Here is a 12,405-nt window from a genome sequence, read left to right on the forward strand (position 1 = left end):
ACTCTCCTCTTGGTTTTCAATTATCATCATCATCATCGTTTAACCTCCAGCTTCCATGCTAGCATGGGTGAGACAGTTTCACAAGAGCTGGCCAGGCAGAAGCCTGCACCAAATTTCTGTGACTGTTTTGGCAGGATTTTTACATCTGGATGCCTTTCCTAACACCAACCACTCAGCAGATAGGACTTAGTGCTTTTTACATGGCACAAGCACAGGCGAAGTCAGTTTTGGCAAGGTTTTTACAGCTGGATACCCTTCCAAACACCAACCACTTTACAGTATGGACTGGGTGCTTTTAAGTGGCATCTGCACTGACAGAGTTACCAAGTACTTGGAAGACAAAAAAAAAAACCTTTCAAGAGGGGAGGGGGCATTGGAGGAGGTGATCTTGTGTCAGATGATAAAAGGTTATAGTTAGACAAAGAGACAGAAAAAGGTGTCTTGTAGAGGAAGTACAAGGTTACTTGGCCAGAGAGAGAGAGAGATCAGGAATAAAGGCAGAAACAAGTGCACTACCACAAAGGAAATACATGGTTACCTAACCTGAGGGAAGTGCAGGAGAAGGAAAGAGAGAGTGGGAGACAGCAGGATAGAGATCAAAAGAATGTTTGTTTTGTCAAGAACTTGACTGTCAGTTAAACACACATTTCAAATCTGATGATTACTCTGTGTATTAAAGCACTAATTTAACTTTATGAGCATTACAAAATATTTTTTCAATGTTAAAATACCATAATAAAAAACGTGAAAACCAGACCATGTTTTAACTTTATTCAACTGTGAGACACACGAACGCACACATTTATGTATCTCTCTCTCTTTATATATATATATATATATATATATATATATATACATATATATACACATATATACATATATATATACACACACACATTTATATATATTCAGGACATGCAAATGGAATTGGAATCAAAACTTGCAGGTTCAATCAAAGTTGAGTATTGTGGGTAAGCATAATGCATTTACCAATTTTATACAACTTTTATTTATTTTTGTTCCCAGTAATTTTCTATTGTAGGTATGTATTAAGTATTACCATAACTAAGAATGTTCCACTACTGACCCACAATTTATGTATTTGCAACTTCAAGAAATGCACCATTGATAACAACATTTGGTGTGAAACACCTACATACCTACTGTTCATTAATTATTTGTTTTGTAAGGTTATCCCTTGATGCAAACATGGAATTGAGGTGGAATATATAGTTATTTTAGACATTAGAGTACATAATTTTTATACATGTAGTATATATATGTGACATAAATTATTACTTTCAGGTGTTAATTTATAATATATATCTCGCTGGTGTTACGTGATTGACTAAATATCCTTTGGAGATAAAATTGCCCAAATAGACATAGCAGAAAATATCTTGAATTACCTTGTTTGAGAAGAACAGGTGGAAGTTACTTGGTAATATAACTGTCCATATCATCAACCAGCAAGTGATAAAATATGGAGTTTGAGTCACTCTAGTTATAATGTATTTAAGGCTTATAATACTTGATGTCATACATGTCTATGCATGTAAGTGATTCCTTCACTATAAAATAATTTATCTCCATGTATCACACTAAAAATAAGTGAGCCCAGTGAAGCACATTTTCATTGGCATGAAATTGTATGTCAGAAATCATATCCCACTGTCTGAAAATCATTGAAGAAGATAATTAATTAAAATAAACCTAGATAATAATTTTTTCTTAAACGGTTTGCTCAGTACTGCAATGGCTGAGGAAAAATGTATTCATCCAAGATTCATTTAAGCCTGGATCTAAAATCAGCCATCATTCACATTACTGTTACTGATGCTATAATTGTCACTGGAGTGGAAGCGCAATGGCCCAGTGGTTAGGGCAGTGGACTCACGGTCATAGGATCACAGTTTCGATTCCCAGACCGGGCGTTGTGAGTGTTTATTGAGCGAAAACACCTAAAGCTCCACGAGGCTCCGGCAGGGGATGGTGGAGAACCCTGCTGTACTCTTTCACCACAACTTTCTCTCACTCTTACTTCCTGTTTCTGATGTGCCTGTAATTAAAAGGGCCAACCTTGTCACACTGTGTCACGCTGAATATCCCTGAGAACTACGTTAAGGGTACACGTATCTGTGGAGTGCTCAGCCACTTGCACATTAATTTCACGAGCAGGCTGTTCCTTTGATCGGATCAACTGGAACCCTCGACGTCGTAAGCGACGGAGTGCCAACAATCGTCACTGGATCCTGTTCTTGATGTTGCTGTTCTCTTGTTTAACTTGTTTGAGCACACCAAAACACCAAATATAGTCATGGTTGTAGAAAGTGCATACACCTTGCCTTCTATTCTAAATATATCAAATATCAATTAGTTCAGGGACCATGAAGTACACTCCACCACACAGTGTTTAGGTGTGTGTTGTAGAATATAGTGTGTTTGTTTAATCATTAAGAGAGTAGCTATATCAAAATAATGTAAAGAAAATATGGTTGGTACACATCAGTTTTGTTGCATTGGTATTCAATATAGACAAAGGAAAGTTTAACTGAACTTTCTGTTTAGTGTTATATGATAGTGAAATTTAGATTTCTGTTATTAGAACCAGATAGTCTTTCTTAAAACTAGGTGGATTACTGCATACTTAAAAATCTGCTGAATTTTGTTATTGCTATCTTTTCAAAATCCTGTTTCAGATTATACCAAAATCAAGTAATGTTTAATATTTACTGCACAGTGCTCAAAAACATTTCTGAATACGACCATCGTAGAAATATAAGCACTATTCTGGCTCAATCAAAGAAATTTGACATGCTAATTAGAACTCAAATAGCTAGCGGAGGTGAGTGGTGTAGTTTGTATTATATTATCAATATCATTATCACACCCTTAATTCTCCTCCTCACTTCCCCCCATCCTCATCATTATTTTCAGTATGGTATTATAGTACTGATGGTGGGTATATATATGTGCATGTGTGTGTGAGCATATGTATGTATGTTTATATTTATGTATGTATATATAGGTTTGTTAGGAAAAGCAAGAGAACTAGGACTTATCATATATGAGTATATATATAATTTGATTTAGTAATAAAATTTACATAAATGACATAAGCACAAAGAATTTCATGCATTACACTTATCAAATTAACTTAATGTTCATTAAATCACTCTTGATATACTGTTGGATTATAGTTTTTCCTGGAATAGTTAGTAAAAATATTATTGGAGAGCTATGCAATAATAAATTTCAAAGTTTGCCCATTAAGTATGGTAGGTGGAAGATAAAAATAAAATATAGTGAATAATAATTTTTCCTAGACTTGTTAGTAAGAAATATTACGATAATTAAGCTGTGGGGTAAGTAAGCTAATGAGGTGTGGAGTAAATAAAATAGATGATAGCTGCTACATGTATTTTCGTTTTCTTAAGGACTAGCCCAAATAGACATTCTACAATAATTAATTCATAGGAAAAAGAGAATCATGTATTACTGATGTTTTTTATAACCTGTTCAGCAGTGGTTTGTATTTTTTAATAAAAGAACTTTCCTTGCTAGTTCTTGTTTGTTCTGGAGTATTGTCTGGAAAGACAATAAATTTCAGAGATTTGATTTCTGTGCATATGTTCAGATGTTCACTGAGTGGAATTTGTCTTGTTTTGGGATCATGTATTCGTTGACAATGAATATTTAGTCTCATTCTTAAAGTGGGTTTAGTTTGTCCAGCGTAGTCTTCCCTGCACCCATTGTATTTAATGACATAAATTAAATTCTTTAAAGAACAAGTAAACTGTCTTTTCATAGTAAAAGCTTGTGCTGATCTAAATTTGTTAGCATTGTCCTCAATAAAGTTCTCACATATTCTACAGTTGGATCAGCCATACTTTTCAACTGTTGGAATTGAATTCATAGTTAGTAGTTTCACATTGGTAAGTAAATTTTATGGACTTTGGTTGCCTTTTGCATTTCATTATTTTGTACTATTCAAGTACCTTTTTGATTCTTGGATTTAGCTTCAATAACGGGATGTTCTGATGGATAATGCTGAATGTTTCTATGTTTCTTGGATTATGTGTTGTTATTATAAATAGAGTTCTAGGTGTATCTAAACTGTTTTTGGCTCTTTGCACTTCTTCAATGTTTAATACATTGGCACTTTCTGTTCTATTTTCAATTAGAGTAGACATACTTTCTTTCAAGTATGCCTGTTTTAATTCAAGGAATATCTTATTCTGAACATCCAGATTGAAAACAATTGTTCGGATTCTTCTAGTTAGGTTATGTGGAATATTGGATTTGATATGTTTTGAGTGACATGAAAAAATTGTTAGTAATGTTTACAGTCTGTTAGTTTGTAGTAGATGTCTTTTGGCATGTTCATGTCAGTCTTAATAATCAAAATTTCAAGGAAGGGTAGTTGTTTATTGTTAAATACGGTGGTGAACTGAATTCTGTTATTGATACTACTGAGTAGGAATTTGAAATTATTGAATTCATTAAGATTGTATGTTCACAGAATAAGGCAGTCATCTAAGTAACATTTCCAGTTTTTCACCTGATAACTTTTGTAAGTTGATATCATACCTTGTTTTGGTTTGTTCATACATTTGAGCATCTAGACAAGTTATGAAAAAGTTGGCATATGTTGGGGCAACTTTTTTGCCTATCACAGTTCTTGATATTTGTTGGTAGGAGTTTTTCTTGAAAATGAAGAAGTTGTTTTGAAGGATGAATTTTATTCTCTCTATGTGAATTGTTGATCAGTTCGGACTGGAATTTCATCAGGGCATTTTCTTAGCTAAAAAACTATGAGATTCCAGTTTTTGGGTAAGAAAATCATTTTTGGCTGACCTGACCTTCCAGTGTCTGAAACACAATCAAGCTTGTAACTATGGTCACTGGGCAATTACACCATCTCAGTTCAGTCAAATAATACTCTGCAGAAACACAACAATATATCAGAACGCACACTGCATGCACTGTACAGAATAGCCACACAGCAATATATCATAACCTACACAACACATACTGTTCAGATTAGCAACCCTACAATATATTGCAATACACGAGATATATACCTCACACAATCACCACTCAATAAAATAACAAAAAACATACAATTGTATACACTCAATACTGTAATACATCTTGCTATCAACTTGCATAACTCACATTCTACACAACTTCCACAGAATAAAACAACACATGCAATTTGTACAGCACATAATCTGCATTACCAGACACTTTAAAACATGTAACATAGCCCACATAGCACATAATCTGAACAATATCAGGCATTCTAAAATGTGTAGCACAATCTTCACAGTATATAATATACACAGAGGAGACATTAAAGAGAAATAACAAAATAATAGAAATGCAAAAGGGATATAGTCTACAAGCACAATTCTACACCACATACATTTCTTATTGAGAGCATGTATGTTACAACTATACATACTCCTTACATATGTGAATAAGGAAGTAAATATCTCTTTCCTTAGATATTCTGAAAGGGAAATGAATAAAATTAGTTTGATGTGATGAACTCTTTTCCAGAGAATTCATTAATAATTTGGTAACAGAGTTAAGACTAAAACTAACTTGATGATGACTACTCAATAATTAGAAAATGTCCTTCTGTTAAATATTCAGAATATTATGTTACTATGCAAAAATATTGCTCCATATATTTTGGTAATATACTGTGTTACATTGCCCTCAGAAAGTCAACACATCTATATATTATTAATATTATTATAACTATTAATCTTATAAACAGTATCCTAATGATGATACTACTACTATATTAATTGAAACATAAGTACTTGCTTACTCATGTTTACTAATGTTCATGTATTTTCCAGTATATTAACCGCACTAATGATTTTCTAATATATATCATCATCATCATCATCATCATCATCGTTTAATGTCCACTTTCCATACTAGCATGGGTTGGACGATTTGACTGAGGACTGGCAAGCCAGAAGGCTGCACCAGGCTCCAATCTGATCTGGCAGAGTTTCTACAGCTGGATGCCCTTCCTAACGCCAACCACTCCGAGAGTGTAGTGGGTGCTTTTACGTGCCACCGGCACGAGGGCCAGTCACATGGTACTGGCAATGGCCACGCTCAAAAAGGTGTTTTTTGTGTGCCACCTGCATGGGAGCCAGTCCAGCGGCACTGGCAATGGCCTTGCTCGAATGATTTTCTAACATGCCACCAGCACAAGTGCTAGAAGGCGACGCTGGTAACGATTATGCTCAAATGGTGCTATTTACAGGCCACTAGCATGAAAGCCAGACAGCTGCTCTGGCAATGAACACGCTCGGACAGTGCTGTTAGTGTTCCACTGGCACAGGTGCCAGTCATCGAGTATGGTTCAATTACGATTTTGATTTCACTTGCCCCAACAGGTCTTCGCGAGCACGATTTCTGCTGTGAAAGTACTACATCAACTAACAAAGAAACATTGTATTGGCAAGTAACTAAAACAGGAACAACTGTGAGGATTCCATGTCATGGAAATGTGGCAACAAGACAATGGTATGTCTGCATTTTTATTTTCCTTTAATTTTGAGTCTTCAGTTGCATCTTTTTGTGAGAGAATTCTACATGATAGCGATAATGAGAGAAAGTTATATATATATTATAATAAGTAGTATATATAATAGGTAAAACACTTGATACAAGAATGCTGCATGGTAGAAATTGTGAGGTAACACTACATGGTAGACATTGTGAGAGAACATTTAGTGGTACAGATTATGAGCAAATGTTTCACGGGATAGATTGTAAGAAAGGTTACATGATAGAGAATCTAAGAGAATGCTGTATGGTAGAGATTGTGAGAGAATATTGTATCGTTTGGTAAATAAACAACCTTATGTGATTAAGATGACTAAATTATGTTCATGAGTTCAGCTATTTTATATTTTGTCAAGAAGCTGGTATAATCAATAATGTTAATACACCAGCTTGTTCTTTTTGTATGTACCTGTGGTGTGTGTCACATTTCCTTCAGAGGAAGAAGTGAGTGGCAAAGTGAGAGAGAGGAGAATAGAGAGGAAGTAAAAGAGAGAGAGAGAGTGAAAGACAGTGAGTGGTGATGGCATTCATTTTGTGTTTTTAAATGTTTATCACATCGCAAGTAAAGTAGATACATAGATCAAAAGAAAAGTTGATACATAGATACATAGACACATCGTTAAATCAAAGACAACTACAGTAAATATTGGATGTCACTTTCACTTTTCATTACCACACGAGGATAAAATTAACTCGCAAGTGGCTGAGTACTCCACAGACATGCATACCGTTAACGTTGTTCACAGAAAGATTCAATCTCACACAGAATATAACGAGGCTGGCCCCTTTCAATTACAGCTACAACTTATTTTGGCCAGCTGAGAGGACTGGAACAGGATAAACCTTCAGGTGGTTGCAAGAAAATGAAAAAAGATCCTATATAGGGGCAGGAAAATCTTTTTAGTTGTTAGGGTCACTATGGGTTTTAATCCGGTCCTAACAGTGGCATTTGAGGGTTTCACTTTTGCCGGCTGAGTGGACTGCAGCAAGGTGAAGTAGAGTACCTTACTCAAGAACACAGCGTGCTGCCAGGAATCATACTCGTGACTTGGTCGAATACCCCTAACCACTGAGCCACGCACCGTCACTCTCTTAACCATAGAGTAAAGGAGTGAAGCAATAGAGACAGAGAAAGGAAAGCATCAGTCATTTACAATAACAATTAGACTGAAATATGATCGATCTTTTCTAGCTTCTTTAGTTTTAACAATGAAGAAGAGGGAAAGACATTTAGTAATGAATAGAGGGAAAGACTTTCCAGTGTTTACATTTTTATTCTGGGTGTTCTAGAACAATGGGTGTTAGTTCTCTCTTCTTTCCCCCACCCCTAGTACTTATTCGCCTTCTTTCATAATTCTTTATGTCTTTTAGTTGGCAGGAAAGATCATGTTTTCTTTTTCAGGCACATTTAACGTTTTCTTTACAAACTACAAACAATCTTCCCTGTTCCCTTTCTTTTTTTCCTTTTTTTTCATACAAAAACTAATGCAAATTTCGTTAGCCCATCACATATATATATATATATATATATATATATATATATATAGATATGCAGGGCAGGGAATCATCAATTAGTAATAAAATTAATAATTAACAATTCTGCCGGGTAGCTCAGTATGAAAAAAACCTTCTTCGGTAAATAATTTATAATCATAAATATATAGGGATTGACAGTAACCTGCTTCTCCAACATACTGAGAATTCAGAAATAGCAGTCAAAGAACTACTGATTTCAAAACTACAAATTATTACTCCAGATTGATAGCGATATTTTTGATACACACAGAACAAAAAACAATAGAGAAGAGTAAAAAACACTTGCCTTTAGTTAATTTAGTACAATTGTTTCACAGTTAAGAGTACATAATACTCTATTCTGATCTTCAGCCAAATATTCTAATAAATTTGTTAATGTCTAAATAACCCACGTTAATTTTGACCATGTGAACATCAATACCACGTGAAGAAGACGTTAAGAAATTTATCGGCCGATAAATTTCTTAACGTCTTCTTCACGTGGTATTGATGTTCACATGGTCAAAATTAACGTGGGTTATTTAGACATTAACAAATTTATTAGAATATTTGGCTGAAGATCAGAATAGAGTATTATGTACTCTTAACTGTGAAACAATTGTACTAAATTAACTAAAGGCAAGTGTTTTTTACTCTTCTCTATTGTTTTTTGTTCTGTGTGTATCAAAAATATCGCTATCAATCTGGAGTAATAATTTGTAGTTTTGAAATCAGTAGTTCTTTGACTGCTATTTCTGAATTCTCAGTATGTTGGAGAAGCAGGTTACTGTCAATCCCTATATATTTATGATTATATATATATATATATATATATGTATACATATTTATGTGTGTGTGTGTGTGTGTTTGTCCCCCCACCACCATTGCTTGACAACCGATGTTGGTGTATTTGTGTTCCCATAACTTAGCTGTTTAGCAAAAAAGACTGATAGAATAAACACCAGGATTACAGGGAATAAGTCCAGGGGTTGATTTCTTTGACTAAAGGGCAGTGCTCCAGCATGGCCATCGGCAAATGACTGAAACAAGTAAATGAATGAAAAAAATACCAGAAGAATGTTCCATACCACTAAACCAAGAAAGTCCTTTGAATATGTACAATGTATTTTAAGGCTAAATAGTAATTCTGTTTATGCTTGCATAACTGAGATATTTTGGTTGGACTTTATAGTTATCGGCTTTACACTTCTTTCTATATTCTGTAACTGTCACAATATAGAAACTTTTCTCATGGCACTAGCACACAATTTACAGATGCTTACATTATTTATATTTTCCATGAATTTTTCGCGCACACAAGCTCCATCTTTTTGTGGCAGTTTTTATTTGACATTTAACATTAGGTATTAAATTATTGTAATATATTCATCTTAAACTCTTCACATTTTTTCATCAGTTAAGTAATTTTATTCTATTTGTCAAGCCATTTATACATACAGGCATATCCTTTATAGCCACTAACAGAAAAACTGCCCTCCAGGCGAGTTTTTGTTTGCATGTGTATTGCGCATATTGATATTATATATACATATAGATATGATGCATAAATTATAAAGTAATTCTATATTTAAGATATGAGGAATTATGTACATTATTTACATTTGACAGATATTTGTCCTCATCTTGTTTGTTGTTAACACAAAGTTTCGGCTGATATACCCGCCAGCCTTCATCAGGTGTCTTGGGGAAATTTCGAACCTGAGTTCTCATTCCTAAGGTTTTTGTCAATGTTGTTGTTGTTATTATTATCATCATCATCATCATCATTATTCAGGTTACTGCTTGGAATCGAACTCGGAATCTTGGGGTTAGTAGCTCGCGCTCTTAACCACTACGCCATATGCCTGTGGACATATGGCATAGAGGTTAAGAGCGCAAACTACTAACCCAAAGATTCCGAGTTTGATTCCAAGCAGTGACTTGAATAATAACAATAATAATAATAATAACAACATCGCAAAATACCTTTGGAATGAGAACCCAGGTTTGAAATTTCCCCAAGACACCTGATGAAGGCTGGAGGAGGTATCAGCCGAAATGTTGTGTTAACAACAAACAAGATGAGGACAAATATCTGTCAAATGTAAATAATGTAAATAATGTATTATAGAGTAAGTCGACAATATGCACATGAATTGAACAAACACTTTGTTATAGTTTATCCTGTAATCAGTAAAATAATCCATGATTAATATTCATTTATAATTTTTTCAAAATAATATGATCTTCTTTAATAATGTGAAGGGAAAAATAAACTGGACACAGTGTCGCATTTCTTCAGTCATTATATTATAGATAGTAAGGCGGCGAGCTGGCAGAAACATTAGCATGCCAGATGAAATGCTTAGCGGTATTTCGTCTGTCTTTATGTTCTGAGTTCAAATTCTACCAAAGTCGACTTTGCCTTTCATCCTTTTGGGGGTCGATAAGTTAAGTACCAGTTGTGTACTGGGGTTGATCTAATTGACTGTCCTCCTCCCCCAAAATTTCTGGCCTTGTGCCTAGAGTAGAAAAGATTATATTATGGAAATGTGCTTGCATAGCAAGTGACTTGATGTGAAATCATGTGCTGAAACAAAAACAATTGTAGCATGGATAGTATTTGTAAGCCCTTCAAAAACACACAAAAACCATTAGTTTTGCTTCAGCATCCAAGTTTCATTTGTGTTAAAATATTTTTGTTGCTTTGAAACTGCGACCTGTTTACTAACAAAACTTCACCAAGTTTTGTCAAGTGAACAGGTCATGGTCTCAGAGCAATGAAAATATTTTGACAAGAATGAAACTTAAATGTTGAAGCAAAAATGTTTAATACAAAAATTATCTTTATTGTTTAAAATTTTTAAAATATTCGTTTATAATTTCTTCAAAGTAATATGACTTTTTTTAATAACATGGAGAAAAAAATAAACTGGACACAATCCCACACTTCTTCAATCATTATATTATAGATAACTTTTCCCCTCACTCACAGACGCATGCATACATAATTTTGAAACAACACATCAACAGTCAGTGGCGACCACTTGCATTTTTCAGCCGACAACTATGATCCCCTGAACAGAAGTACAGTGCTTTTGACAGGGACTTACTGGCTGTTCATCTAGGTGTCTGCCACTTTTGCTATTTCCTTGAAGGCCGCATATTTACAGTATTCATTGATCACAAACCACTCACCTTTGCTATGAGCAAGCTCTCAGAGCCTTGGCCTGCACGCCAGTAATGACAGCTATCAGCCATTTCTGAGTACACCACAGACATCAACACAGCCGGCAAGGGCAATCCAGTTGCTAACGCACTCTCTCGTGCTCCTACCCACTCTCACATTTACCTATCACCAATAACGGAAGGCTTGGATTATGAAGCTATGGCTGCAACCCAAGAGACAGCTGACGAGATCAGGGCCTACTGCACTGCCATCACATCACTTACTTTGCAGGATGTACACTTTGGCTCTAATGGCACAACCCAACTGTGTGACATATCCACTAGGAAGCCATGACCAATTGTCCCATCAGCCTGCTGCAAGAAAGTTTTTGACGTCATTCATGGACTTTCCCACCCAGGTACTAAAGCCACACAGCAGCTGTTGTCAAGCAAATTTATCTGGCAAAGTATGGCCAAGCAAATCGAGGATTGGACCAGGTCCTGTATCCCCTGTCAACAAGCCAAGGTCAATCAACACACCAAAGCACCCCTCGGCAACTATGAACCACCTCAGACCCAATTCAGCCATGTTAATATCGAGCTTGTTGGCCCTCTACCACCTTCACAGGGTTGCTTGTATCTACTGACCTTGATAGACTGCTACACCTATTGGCCTGAAGCATGGAAACACAAGAAGTCAGCCGAGCCTTCATCGCAAACTGGGTCACCCGTTTCGGTGTCCCAGATAGCATCTCATTCTATCGGGGTCCACAATTCACCTCAAAGCTGTGAAATGATGTATGACCTTTTCCGAATCACAGTGAACCGCACAACAGCCTACCATCCACAGGCCAACGGATTAATAGAGAGATTTCACTGCCACCTGAAGGAATCCCTGACAACCAAACTTAACAGGCTAAATTGGATTGACCAACTCCCAAGGGTGATGCTGAGAATCTGCTCTGCCCCAAAAGAAAATCTCAACACTTCTCCCATGGAAATGGTACACGGTGCTCCTCTTACAGTACAAGGAGAGTTCCTTCCAAATACAAAGTCAGACCCGGATGTCAAAAGGTACCTCACTCAAATGAGAGACAGCATGGGCCAATTCTGCCCTGTTCCCAT

The 12,405-nt window shown here is 35.7% G+C and overlaps 1 protein-coding gene across 8 annotated transcripts in view; it reads left to right on the forward strand.

Annotated features, from left to right (window-relative positions):
• The window catches only part of LOC106873961 (adhesion G protein-coupled receptor G4), a 110,759-nt gene that overhangs the window by 69,277 nt on the left and 29,077 nt on the right, over nucleotides 1-12,405 (forward strand). For all 8 annotated transcript variants that reach the window (XM_089358506.1, XM_089358509.1, XM_089358507.1 and 5 more), the window contains 3 exons: nucleotides 913-971; nucleotides 2,700-2,845; nucleotides 6,426-6,555. In XM_089358506.1, the coding sequence (XP_089214632.1) occupies nucleotides 913-971; nucleotides 2,700-2,845; nucleotides 6,426-6,555 (335 nt within the window). The remainder of the gene's footprint in view (nucleotides 1-912; nucleotides 972-2,699; nucleotides 2,846-6,425; nucleotides 6,556-12,405) is intronic.

The sequence above is a fragment of the Octopus bimaculoides genome, chromosome 10 (genome assembly GCF_046866305.1).
Source record: "Octopus bimaculoides isolate indiv1 chromosome 10, ASM4686630v1, whole genome shotgun sequence".
NCBI classification, from domain to species: domain Eukaryota; kingdom Metazoa; phylum Mollusca; class Cephalopoda; order Octopoda; family Octopodidae; genus Octopus; species Octopus bimaculoides.